This window comes from Canis lupus, chromosome 16 (genome assembly GCF_011100685.1).
Source record: "Canis lupus familiaris isolate Mischka breed German Shepherd chromosome 16, alternate assembly UU_Cfam_GSD_1.0, whole genome shotgun sequence".
Taxonomy (NCBI): Eukaryota; Metazoa; Chordata; class Mammalia; order Carnivora; family Canidae; genus Canis; species Canis lupus.
This window is the reverse complement of record NC_049237.1, coordinates 21,401,783-21,415,038: the sequence shown is the minus strand read 5'-3', so window position 1 is coordinate 21,415,038 and position 13,256 is coordinate 21,401,783. Positions and strand designations below refer to the sequence as shown.

Genomic DNA, 13,256 nt, shown 5'->3' with positions numbered 1-13,256 from the left:
GACACGCAGGCAGGAGGGGGAACAGGGAAGGTAGATCCTTCAGGTCAGATCCTCAGACTCATCACCCCCCTTCTCTTAAACCTTGAAAGCACTGCCTCTCACCCTTGAGTAAAAGTCTCCAGTCACCTAATTGCCAGCCTTAGTTTTGTAGTTAGTTGGCTAGACGCTCTACTCTGAAGCCATCTGGCTCTGTGGGGCAAGGGCTGATAGAGAGAGGTAGGCTGCCATACCATCCTCTCTGTTTGACTTACTGCTGGCAGCACTGTGGTGCTCTTTGCCTCCCCAGAACCAGCTGAGTAGACTGTGGGACTTGGACTTATTGTCTTTACTTCAATTACTTTTTTGGAAATACTGAGAGGTATGAGTGGAAGTATCCCAGGAGGTTTCCTGGGTAAGTAATCAGTAGTGTCAGATACTCAGAGATTTCCTGGAAGGGGAGGTATGAATATCTTCATCTGGATTTTCCATAGAGGTCATTAGGACTTTGGCAAGAACAATCTCAGTGAGAGTAGAAGCCATGCTACTGTGTGCTGAATTATAAGTGGGGTGAGGAAGTGGAAGTAGAGGCAGAGAGAGGTCCCAGGTGGAAGGAAAGGTGAGCTGCAAGGAGTCAGGAAATTGAGTTTTGGGGGAGTTTTGGGGGGTGGTTTTTGTTTTAAGAGTTGAGATGACCTGAAAATCTTTCATTGCTGATGAGAAAGATCAGTTGAAAGTCCTGGAAAGGAGACAAATTGTTAGAGCCAGGTCCTTGAGGAGAATGCATGTCAGTAATATTATCCCCATTATACAGAGGAGGAAACTACCAGGCATAGGTATTTGCACCGGATTGCCAGCTGAGAAGTGACTTAGGACAGAATTTGAACATTTCACCATTAGAATCTATTTCTACTACTATTTTTCTCTTGTCTGGAGTGTCTTGCCTAGAAGTTTGGCCCTCTTCTTTAGGCAGTAGATGACTTTGAGGCTTTTGAGCAGAGGGACTATAGAACAGTTGTGGTCAAACAGCAGCTGTAAGGTGGGCTAGAGGAGGCTGGTGTGGTCCTCTAGGCAAGCTGGCCCTGCAGAGGGGGAGGCCACACTGTGCCAGAGGGTTCCGCCCACTGTGGGATGCAGACCAGGTACCTCTGGGGGTCAGGAGTGATGTCTCTGTGTCTCCGACTTAGGGAATGGCATATCCGCTGTAGCTTTCTATGTCCAAACTGTTGTCAATTTTTCTATTCACTGTTCTTCACATTAATGGGCCAAAGCTTATGGTGTTTTAGGAAATTTTTAAATTTTATGACTGATAATCACAGCTATCATTTGAAAGTTTACAGCAAACATGTTACTAACAAGTTGTAATTAACCCTCCCAAAAGTGTTATACTTAGGTACCTTCTAATGTCAGTGCTTCTTACAATATGAATTTATTCTAATTTCTCTACGGAAGAGTCACAGATTCTGGTATAGTCACTTGAAATGAGTTCTCTTGAATATAAAAATTAGTTCCTTTTTGACTTTGCTCAGGAATTTTTGCTTAAAAAGTGTTTTTAAGACTGTAGGGACAATTGACTATTTCCTTCTGTGTGTGTGCTCCATACATAGTTTTGGAAAATATGCCCCATGGAGCATATTTTGGCTCGTCTGGAATCAGATTCCCGGCCAGTGTCTCGGCGCCTGGTGAACCTTATCTTCAACTCTTTCCTGCCTGTGAACCAGCCGGAGGAGGTGTGGTGTGAGCGCTGTGTCACGCTGGTCCAGATGAACCATGCGGCCGCCAGGAAGTTCTATCAGTATGCCCATGAGCACACCGCCTGCACTAATATAGGTATGGGACACCTGCATCTCAGTGCTTGTTATGTTGTCTCCCTAAAAGCATAAGCAATGCTATGTATCCTCAGCATTGGTCATTTTAATAAGCCTCATGCTTTAGTGCATTTCTTAATGATTTCCCTTGAAATAAGACTCTCGATGGTTTGGGATTATAATTTTACTATTAGAAAGACCATTTTTTTGAAGAAACATACGATTTTTATGTATGTTTATGTAATGATTATCTTAAACATTTTAGCAAAGCTGATCCATGTGATTCGCCATTGCTTGAACGCCTGCATCCGGAAGGCAGTGCTTGAGTGCCACGAGAGCCATGAGGAGAGGGAGAAGGAGAATGTGAGTGTGGTCCGGTTTGCCCTGGCTCAGCCATGCCTGTGGCCATGTTACCTTTGAGGCAGACAACACCTCTGTGCTCCATGCTTAGAGACAGGCAGAACGCTAGATGAAAGCTGGCATTTCCATGGACTGTTATGTTGGCAATATTTTTATTTCCCATTCCTTTAGTATTGATAATTCAACTAATTATTTTAGAAGATCATAAATAGTGTTTTTGAAATAATTGTTCTATATCTTTTGTAGTTCACTGTGGAATTGGGGCAGATTTAATTCAGAGGAAAATTTATTACTGGTAACACTCCCAAATATTCTTGGCCTTAAGCTGTATATTTTATTCTGGCTTTGATGTAGCATACACCTGGATTGGATTCTGGATGTTACCATATTTTATAATTAATGAGTATTATTATTGTTCTTAAGGACTTACCCATAGCCACTATTGTGAGATTCTACTAGAAACATCTGGGGGTTGAATATCTAGGAATGAACTTTATTTAGAATTGCCTTTTAAAAAGTAATTAATTGGGGCCCCTGGGTGGCTCAGTCAGTTGAGGATCCAACTCTTGATTTTGGCTCAGGTCATGATCTCACAGTCCTGGGACAGAGCCCCAGTCCGACTCTGTACACTGGGAGGTCTGCTTGAGATTCTCACTCTCCTTCTCCCTCTGTCCACAAACATGCCTGTATCCTCTCTTTCAAATAGATAAATAAATCTTTAAAAAAAATAAAAGTTTAGAAAATAAAACGTAGTTAATCAAAAGGACTGGTTAGCTGCTATTTCTTCAGAATCCAGAGTGACCACTTATAAGAAATTTAAGGCTTAGACATATATTACTTATAAGCATCGTAGTCCCTTTTCAGGAAGTTGTCTGTAGTGGTTGTTTTCAGGTTGTCAGACTGTCTTGGTACAGTCCCATTGTAGGACTGGCTAACAGACCCCATCCATGTGTGTCTGAGCTCGTTGTGTTCTAGGGCTTATGTTCTGTGTAGAAGACTTGGCCAGAGCGCATTTGTGGTTTAAGTGGAGCATTCAGAAGAACATAGTGATTATTGCTTATGGCCAGCATAACCTCAGATATGAATGCTATGTTATTTTAGAACAGTGATTGAGTGGGAGTTGGTCATCATCAGCCCTCACCAGACCTGCAGAGTGAAGTGGCTGGCAGACAGCCTGGGGTGATCTGATGGTCCAAGTGTGTAGCTGACTCTCAGTAGCAGTCACATCTAGGTAAATTCTTCCCTCCTCCCCCAGTCTGTTCACATCAAAGTTTATGGCAGGAAGTAACATCTTTTTTTTTTAAAGATTTTTTAATTAATTAATTAATTCATTCATTCATGAAAGAGAGAGAGAGAGAGAGGCAGAGACATAGGTAGAGGGGGAAGCATGCAGGGAGCCTGATGTGGGACTCAATCCCAGGACTCTGAGATCACGCCCTGATCCAAAGGCAGACACTCAACCACTGAGCCACCCAGGGGTCCCTAGAGATTTTCAAGTAGAGGATAAAGTCATTTTCATGAAATGAAAATAGACTTGATAATCTTTTATGTTTTTGCTTTAAGTCTGAAATTCTGAGATGTACTTTTAAAGATAGAGCTGTTGTAATAATTGTTCTGATTTAATTCTTTCACAATCAAATTATTTGTGTCTTAGGTTCTGGACAAAACACTGTCTGTAAACGATGTTGCATCCATGGCCGGTTTGCTAGAAATCATTGTGATTCTCTGGAAAAGTATTCACAGAAGTATGGAAAATAATAAGGAAGCCAGAGTTTATACCATTAACAAGTTTGCCTCTGTGCTTCCTGAGTACCTGAAAGTCTTCAAGGTAAGCCTGCTCACACTGTGGGTGGGTATATTAAGATTACATTTGTGCAGTGTTAGCAGAAGTGTTCAACACACTTACCTGGCAGGACCTGGTTGGTCATCTGTAAGGGCAGAATGCTGAGCCAGTACATACCTGGCAGGGTAAGTGGCCTCTTGCCGTTTTTGCAAGTGGAGGCCATGTGTCCTTCTGCTCTATATCTCCAGCACTCAGGGAAACGTGGGGTTGAATGCTCAGTTTTCCTGTCTTCAATGGTCTATAACACTATTTGAGAATCTAGTTTGATTCGCTGGGAATTGAGAAGGAAGAGTTTGCAAACACAATATCAGAGTGGCTAAGTTTCGTGGGCACTTTCAGGCATTTGATGGTGTAAGCAGATGGGCTTCTGTAGTGTTTGAGTTGCATCTGCAAGTAGAACCATGCGTGTAACTTCTATTTGGATGAAGGAAACTTGTTTCTTAACTTTTTACTTCTGAGAGAAGTTCCTATTTCCAAAACAAATAGAAATAAGACTGAACGAGAGATGAAAATGTACTCCCAATTATAAAGCAACCATGGTTTAAGTATAGACTATAAGGATCCTAGGTTTTTGTTTGTTTGTTTTTTTAAAGATTTTATTTATTTATTCATAGACACAGAGAGAGAGGCAGAGACACAGGCAGAGGAAGAGAAGCAGGCTCCCTCCATGCAGGGAGCCCGATGCGGGACTCAATCCTAGGTCTCCAGGATCACACCCCAGGCTGCATGCAGGCGGTGCCAAACCGCTGCGCCACCAGGGCTGCTCAGGATCCTAGGTTTTATGAACCATCCTTCTCTTGGTGAATTGTACTTTGGGGCTCTTCCCAAACTGCTTATGTGACCTTGACCCCTTAGCTTTTCTGAGCTGCATTTCTGTGACTATCAAGTCTCTAAGCTTCATTATGTCCCTGAAATGCAACTCTGACCTATTCAGGAAGGTAAATAATCTAAATTGCCATTATTAGTACATTTAAAAGCTTAAATAATTACATTGGACTGAGAAAACAGCACTATCTCAAAATTGTCAGACCAGAACACAGAAGTCCATGGTATATTGGATGAGATGATAGATGAGCAGTGTGGCCTGCAGGTGTCTAGGGACCCAAGGAAGGCCATTCATTTCAGATGATTCTGGCAAGTGGTCGTCTCTGCCCTCAGTTGCTCTAAGGACATTGTGGTCTTCTTTTTAAGTGAATAAACAGTCTAAAAGCCAGACAGAGTGGAATTAGTGGTGATTTTCAGTCTACTTTTGTAACTATAAGAAAACATTTTCTGTATTGGGACTTGGGGCGGGGGGGGGAATGAGTCCACTCCAACCAGATGCAAAGTGCAGGTCAAATTTCAGTGTTGTTTCTGCTTTTGTTCCATGTATGTTTTCAGGAAATTTGTAATTTTTTTTTTTTCTCTGTTAGAGTCCACCATCTCTTCTCTTGCAAAACAAGGATATTTTCTATTAAGTGTTCTTGATTGAGCCTGGTTTACTCTTTGTTTTAATGGGGAATCACAGTAACACTGGTGTGGCTATAGCTTATTAAGTGCCACTGAGGATGGGGTGCTGTGGTGTGCCTCACTGGGTCCTTCCAGCTGCGCCCTCCGCTTTTGCAGAGGAGGAGGTGGACCTCACTGCTGCCTCTTCCTCGGTGCTGTTTCAGCTGGTAAAACTGTGGAGTCTGGTTGGACCTAGATTTGGCTTGGTACCTCCTAAGCCTAAACATTTTCCATTGTACTATACTGTCTTTCCAAAGATTTTCTGACTATTTTATGGAAAACTTTTTCTCTGACTAGTTCATTCTCTTGACATTTATGTTCAGGATGCCAAGTGGACACAGTTCATTTTTTTCCCCCTTTCATCAGTATTATTTCTATAATAGGAATCAGTGCCTCGATAGCAAAGAATTTGTCTATTCTGTTTACGGATAAATTCCCCGAGATCTAGGTTGGCAATTCATACACAGTACATGCTTAAATATGGTCACAAATTAATAATACATCACACACAGTGGTAAAATGTCATTTAAAACTTTGAAACTGCTTCTCAAATATGAGGCTTCCCAGTAGGTTTGTTTCCCATGACCACTGACAGGAGTGCTCTAGTTCTTACTGAGTGTCTCTAAAGGTAAGTTATTAGGAAGTTAAATGGACATCTTTTGAAAATGTCATTGCATTTAAATACCTTTTTTCCCCTTTTTATGCTTTTAGGATGATCGCTGCAAGATCCCTTTATTTATGCTTATGTCCTTCATGCCAGCCTCCACGGTGCCTGCATTCAGGTATTCTCTCTCTCGGGAGGTAGTGAATGGGAACCCTGCATCCCTGTGCTTGGTTATTAGTGTGGCCTTCAACAGATTGTCATGCTTCAGTTTTAAGTTCACAGTGGTGGCGGGAAAGCGGCAGGATACATTTTCCAGCGGGCTCTGGAGTTGCTAAGGAATATAGAAGAGGCTACATGGAATTCAAGCAGTGTGCTTCCAAGCCCAGCAGGCAGGGCCTTAGGAGTCATGCTGCCTGTGCGTCTGGCATGACGCGGGTGCAGAGTGTACGTGGGCTCGGGGCCTGGCCTGGAAGGAGGAATGTGAGGAGCCAGGTGGTTTTCTGTTAGTTACACCTGAAGACAACATTGTGGAGACAGTGGGTTAGAGAAGATACATTATTGAAATTAATTGTATCTGTTTTTCCTTACTTTTTTAAAGGTGGCTACTAGAAAATTTTAAATGACATAAGTAGCTTGCTTTTGTGGCTCATGTTGTATTTTTTACTGGATGGTGTGTTCTAAAATGTTGGTTACTATCTCAGTAAAAATGGCTCAGTTTTATTCATATTTATGGAAAATATTAATGTTTTGATGCTAAGCAAAAATCATTCTCCAAAAAGTAGGAGTCTTTGCTCTGGAGTCTTACTCAGATGACAGAGAAAAGAAAAGCCGGGGGTTTTATGGAACTGGCATGTCCTTGATGACTTAATACTCCTATGGGACTGCCTTGACTTCCGTGTTCCTGAAGCTGCCTCAGATTCAGTATTTCCTGTTGGAACTTACCCTGTGTAGTAATTGTGGGGAAACTATGTTTATTCCTGCAGTGGAGAATATCCAGGAGTACCCTTAGTTTTTAGCTTCCTTATTTTTTTTTCACCTTTTTGCAATGTGGGAAATTGTTACTGAAATGTTAGATCTGATTTTATGTATTTGACGTTTTTAGCTGTGGTGTGATTTCCACATTAAGAAACCAGGAAGAAGAAGCAGCAGACAAGCGTTATTGTACTTTGTTGGACTGTCTCTGCTCCTGGGGACAAGTGGGACACATTCTGGAACTTATCTGCGACTGGCTGCCAGAAGAACAGCCCCAGAGCAAGGTGTATTTCTGTCATGGTTCTTTAAAATTGCTGAGTGAGGATATGTGTGTTAGAAATCATATGCTTTCCTGAGAACATGTATTTTAATTGTTACTTTATCGCTCTGTTTTTTCAGAGTAACTCAGCATCTAAACGGAAGGTGAAAATCCATGATACACGCCCAGTAAAACCTGAATTAGCTCTGGTTTACATAGAGTATTTGCTGACCCATCCAAAGAATCGGCAGTGCCTGCTCTCTGCTCCCCAGAAGAAACTTAACCACCTTTTGAAAGCACTTGAAATGTCAAAGGTAATTTTATAGAACAGATATGGACACTGAAAGTTGTCCATGTAATTAGTAGGAGTGACAAAATAAGCTCTAAATTTTTCATACTTAAGAGTATAAAATTTTTCCGTCTGGAAAGGAGTTAAGAGTTATCTATCCCTCCTCCTTCAATTTGCAGGCGGGGACGTGACACTCAGGTGACTCACTGGCGGGGCAGGGGAGGAGCCAGCTTACAATTTGGGCCCTTGGATAACCCTGTTTCTCAGAACACGCCAGTCTAAAGGAAGACTTCTTCCTGCACTTCCCTTGCTGTACTCCTGCACATTGATGTGGGAATACTAGCTTCTCCTCACAGTCCTTGGCAGGCTTTTCTAGGAATCTTTGAAGAGTGTTTCCTATGAATTCAGCATCTCCTTCTTTCTTACTGGCTCTCTGGCCGTCTCCTCCAGGGTCAGCCCTCAGAGACAGCATCTGTGACTGCTGCTAAATTTGGTCATGCCAGAGGCAGAGTATCCAGTGCTTAGCATCAGATGGGGAATGGGAGGGAGAGATCTGAAGGAGGAGAAGGAGGCTCACAACTGTCCAGGAGAGGAGATGAGCCAGGGCTGGCTGCCCCGCATTTGTAGGCAGAGCTGGGATTTTGCCCATGGACAAGGCTGGGCACTGGCTATGCTACTGTGCAAAAGTAAGGCTGCCTGTGGGTTTTGGGAAAGACGGATGGGTGCATTCCCCTGAAGGCTTTGCTAGGGGCCACAGATGACATCCCTACCTACTAATGCCGGTGGGACCTCCTCCCTATCTGTGTGACAACCAAACACAGGCTTTCCCAACACTAAGGTGCTCCTCCTTTTAGGGTACAAGGTTATGGAGCCATGAGCACGCTGAGGCTCTGACCCTGCCTGGGTGGTGACAGCATTGTTCCTGGGAGGAACTGCCTTTCTTTCTCTTCCTTTTTTTTTTTTTTTTTTTTTTTAAAGATTTTATTTATTTATTCATGAGGCACAGAGAGAGAGGCAGAGACACAGGCAGAGGGAGGAGAAGCAGGCTCCATGCAAGAAGCCTGATGTGGGACTTGATCCCGGGAACCAGGATCACACACGCCCTGAGCCAAAGGCTGATGCTCAACCTCTGAGCCACCCAGGCATCCCTCTTTCTCTTCCTTTGATGGTCTCCTCCCTCTCAGCCTCCTGACTGGGAGCAGGTCAGAGTTTGCCCCAGGGGCAAATGCTTTGTGTGCTTGATCCTGATCAATAACTGTTAGGAGTTTTTATCTTGTTCTTTAGAAGGAAGGATCTGCTCCTGAAACCAGGAGTACACTGTAAACTAACTAGAATTTAAATAAAAACTCAAAACAAAAAAAAAAATAACAGGAGGATCTGTTGGGGGAGGGGAGGAAAAAGGGAAAACCATTTCTCAGATGGTTTTGTGGTTTAGTTAAATCACCTCCGATGGCAGCTATGTGTCAGGTTCTCCAGATGGTCCTCAGTGTACACATCTCAGTTGGAACATGGCCACATAAGTGTTTTATTTTGTAGGCAGATCTGGAATCGATTTTGCAGTTGCCAGGTGGGAAACCTCACAACTTTAGTGAAGCCATGGCTCTGCGAGCCTTCAGCCTCCACTGCCGGCTGAGTGTCCACCTTCAGCACCAGGTGAGTCTGTCCCCCACTGCCTGACCACACATGAAGCATGTTGACAAAGCAGGGTCCGTTACTAATTTCTCTCTCTATTGTTATTGGACAGTTCTGCTCACAGGGGAAGGTTTACCTGTCTATTTTGGAAGACACTGGGTTTTGGTTAGAAAACAAAGTTCTGTCTTTTATCCAAGATCAAGAAGAAGAATATCTCAAGCTTCATAAGGTGGTTTATCAGCAGATCATCCAGGTTAGAAGTCTGACCACATGGAAGCCTTCTCTTCACCAAGTTTGAGACGTGCTTCCAGATTTTATTTTCTGTTTTAAAGTTATAACTTTAGATAGTAATATTGTTCTCCAATACTCACAGCATCATGCAACATCCAGAGCTTGTCTTTTCCCAAAACATAAGCATGAAATAGGTTTTCATTCATGTTTGTGGAATGGCATAAAATGAGTTTCCATATTTCTTATGGAAATAAAAATGAGAACTAATGTATCTTTTTGAAAATTCCTTTGTAAAATATCTTTATAAATACCTGCTTTAGGAGATAATTAGTAATACAATAAGATATTAGAAGCTTTACCAGGCTGAATTTATTCTCCTTTTTTGGCTCTCAGTTTCTTGGTAAATCACACCAGCACATCTGTGTCTCTTACAGACCTACCTGATGGTGTGTAAAGATGTTGTGATGGTTGGCCTTGGCGATTACAAGTTTCAGATACAGCTTTTACAGTGGAGTCTCGGAATCATGCAAACAGGTATACTTCTTTCATTAAAGGACTCATTTAGAGCATTCAGTCATCAAACCAGTCATTTCCACCTCCTTCGCTTTGCTAATTGGGACTCTTTTTTTTTTTTTGGGGGGACTCTTGATTTCAGGAGACAGATATATAACACAAACTAGCTCGTACCAACAAAGGAATTCATATGCTGCTGCAGCTGGGAAGCCCAAGGGTGTTTCTGGTGTCAGGCAGTTCCTCTCCCAGATTCTCCGCTCAGTGCTCTGCCAGGTGGTGGGCGGGGGCAGTGGCAGCTCTGAGCCTATCTGCTCACCACGTGGGGAGTAAACCCCCCTCAGGACCACTGGGAAGTTGCTGCTTCCCTGAGGGACAGGGTGACGGTGGGACCCACAGGAACGAATACCAAGGGGTCTGTGCTCAGTGTGGTGAGTGAGTGAGGGATCACCTCCTTCCAGGGGCCCTGGGGCCAGATTCTCACAGCCAGTGGGGGAGTGATCCAGGCTTTGTCTCCCATCTGTCAGCAGAATTCAGCTGAGAGTGCTGCCATATGACCCCACTCTCCTCGACTACCTCCCCCTGGGTATAGAACTATTTCTGAATTGCTCTCACTGTACATCCTGATGCTATGTCTGGTGGTTTCTGCCTGAAGAGGTTGAGAATGATGTCATCATTTGTAGATTCAGTGTTGAGGTTTGAACATAGAGCTCTTGAGTCGTGCGTGGTGGTACTGACCCCGTGCAGGCAGCCTTGGGGTTTGACAGGGGGTCGTGCTTGGGTGGTGCTGAAGCTTGGGTGCCAGCCCCTCTGCTCTGCCGTTCCAAATATGCACTTCTTGAAATGCACCTGAACTGCAGGGGAGATTGTGGATGAGTTGTTTAAATACCCACAGGTCGAAACTGAACAAATACTGTTTCAGAATCTGGCTTTTCTTCATTAAATCTTGTATCACTTTTACTTTTGTTTTTTTTTTTACTTTCTGTTGTGAAACATTTTTGACTTAAGTTTAATGATTGAAACAATGAAAAATGATTTGTATTTTTTTAAGGTTTTATTTATTCATGAGAGATAGAGAGGCAGAGAGAGAGAGAGAGGCAGAGACACAGGCAGAGAGAAAAGCAGGCTCCATGCAGGGAGCCCGACATGGGACTCCAACCCGGGTCTCCAGGATCATGCCCTGGACTGAAGGCAGCACTAAACTGCTGAGCCACCTGGGCTGCCCTGATTTGGTTTTTTTTTTTTTTTTTTTTTTAACTTCTAACTTCATTTAGAATTTAGGAGTTGTTTTCCCCTAAGGACTGAATCTACTCTTAGTATTTATAAAATTTGTAATTCCAAGGGTTAGCTGGAAGTTTAGATCTCTGATGTTGCCAGTTTCATTACGTAAGGGGTATCTGTTCCCCCCCAAAAAAGACCCTAAGCTGCTGACTTTACCTGAACCAAACTGAAGTGCACTTTGCATTTATATATTCCAACATTTAGAGGCTTCCCAGGGGGAATCAACTGTGGCCATCCTTTGTAACCCTGTCACAAAATAGGGTTATACTTAGCAACTTAACAGGGTGCCCCCAGAGTCTGTTGTTGATGGGGCTCTTTGCTCTACTTGACAGAATTCTAATAAAACATTTAAGTTCTAAAACCAGTCACATTTATATTATTATTGTTATAATATGACATTTTCCATGCTAAAGTGCATATTTAGAGGAGGTTCCCTTGAAAGGAGCGGAGTCCCCACACAACCCAAATATAAAAATCTAAGCTCACACAAATGCAGGTGTTTCAGCTATGTACATTTTGAAAAACAAACAAACAAACAAACACACCATGTGTTCTGCAAAATCAGTGACTAAAAAGTAACGGCTGGTGGGAAAACACAGTCTCGAGCAGGTTGTTAAGAGAGTGCTGTGTGCCAGAGCACTAGGAGATGGTTATCCTGGCAGAAAGCCAGCCTGTTTAAAAAGGAAGGTTAGGGGGATCCCTGGGTGGCTCAGCGGTTTGGCACCTGCTTTTGGCCCAGGGCATAATCCTGGAGACCTGGGATCCGGTCCTGCATCGGGTTCCCTGTGTGGAGCCTGCTTCTTCCTCTGCCTGTGTCTCTGCCTCTCTCTGTGTGTGTGTCTCTCATGAATAAATAAATAAAATTAAAAAAAAAAAAAAAAGAAAAGAAACAGTGAAGATGCTTGAGAAGCTTCCTGGAGGATGAGACCCCTGGCTATGGTTTGTTTATTTATGAAAGAGAGAGAACATGCGAGTGGTGGGGGATGCACAGAGAGAGAATCCCAAGCAGGCTCTACACCCTTAGCACGGAGCCTGACATGGGTCTCCATCCACAACATTGAGATCATGACCTGAGCCTAAATCAAAAGTTGGACACTCAACCGAGACTCCCTGCCACACATACTCACCCTTCCCTGGCTCTGTTTTTACAGCTCAACTTAAAATCAAGATGGTATAGAATCTGAAATGAAAATTCAAGATCTCTAGGATGAACTGGGATTAAGCTCACATGTGGAAAATGCTTTACCAAATTGATGCAACTATACACACACGTAGTAAAGGAAGTGATTCAGAAGAGAAAATCAGTACTAAACTACAAAATGTTGGAAATTTAACACAGTTGGCCTATGACATTTGTAAATCACATTTGAAATCTCTTGGGCCATCCCTCTCAGGCTTGTGCCAGTAGAGCTGGTGTGAATATTGCCATTACCTAAGAGAATGAGACACATTCTCTAGGCCCGGTGTTCCAGGGGCCACACTGTCCACATGGGTAGTAAGCCCACCAGTGATCAAGTTAAATAGATTGTTACTGTTGTTGAAGGTATTGCTGTTCTATTTAAAAGGAACAAGTTTTTAAATTTTATTTATTTTAAAATTTATGTGTGTTAAAATTTAGATTAATCTCATCAACCTGATATTGGCTTATCAGTAACAATTTAAGTTATCATGATACACATGTGTTGTGTGAAAATGTAATAATTTAAGCTAACTTTTATGGTTAGATAACTGATGTTTCCAATATTCTTTCTAGTGAAGGGCTTCTTTTATGTGTCATTACTTCTTGGCATTCTGAAAGAGGTAACTGGAAGTTCCTTGAAGCAGACACCAGATTCAGGTGAAGAAGTTGCCACGCTGTTTGATATGGTCCAGAAAGTATTTCAGAAAATGTTGGAATGTATGGCATGGAGCTTCAGGAAGCAACCAGAAGAAGGCCTACGGGTACTCACGCCCTCCCAGTCATTAAACCATGCTCACCCAGAAGGCAAGGATGCATGAGGATG

General features: G+C 42.8%; 1 protein-coding gene across 10 annotated transcripts in view; it reads left to right on the top strand.

Moving 5' to 3' along the window:
- Nucleotides 1–13,256, top strand: part of NCAPG2 (non-SMC condensin II complex subunit G2) — a 64,283-nt gene that overhangs the window by 35,463 nt on the left and 15,564 nt on the right. For all 10 annotated transcript variants that reach the window (XR_005371401.1, XM_038559847.1, XM_038559849.1 and 7 more), the window contains 10 exons: nt 1,584–1,806; nt 2,050–2,147; nt 3,799–3,972; nt 6,187–6,257; nt 7,182–7,335; nt 7,451–7,624; nt 9,136–9,252; nt 9,344–9,484; nt 9,897–9,996; nt 13,007–13,194. Coding sequence is in view for 9 of the 10 variants with exons in the window: in XM_038559847.1 (XP_038415775.1) it covers nt 1,584–1,806; nt 2,050–2,147; nt 3,799–3,972; nt 6,187–6,257; nt 7,182–7,335; nt 7,451–7,624; nt 9,136–9,252; nt 9,344–9,484; nt 9,897–9,996; nt 13,007–13,194 (1,440 nt within the window). In the remaining variant the exon portion in view is untranslated. The remainder of the gene's footprint in view (nt 1–1,583; nt 1,807–2,049; nt 2,148–3,798; nt 3,973–6,186; nt 6,258–7,181; nt 7,336–7,450; nt 7,625–9,135; nt 9,253–9,343; nt 9,485–9,896; nt 9,997–13,006; nt 13,195–13,256) is intronic.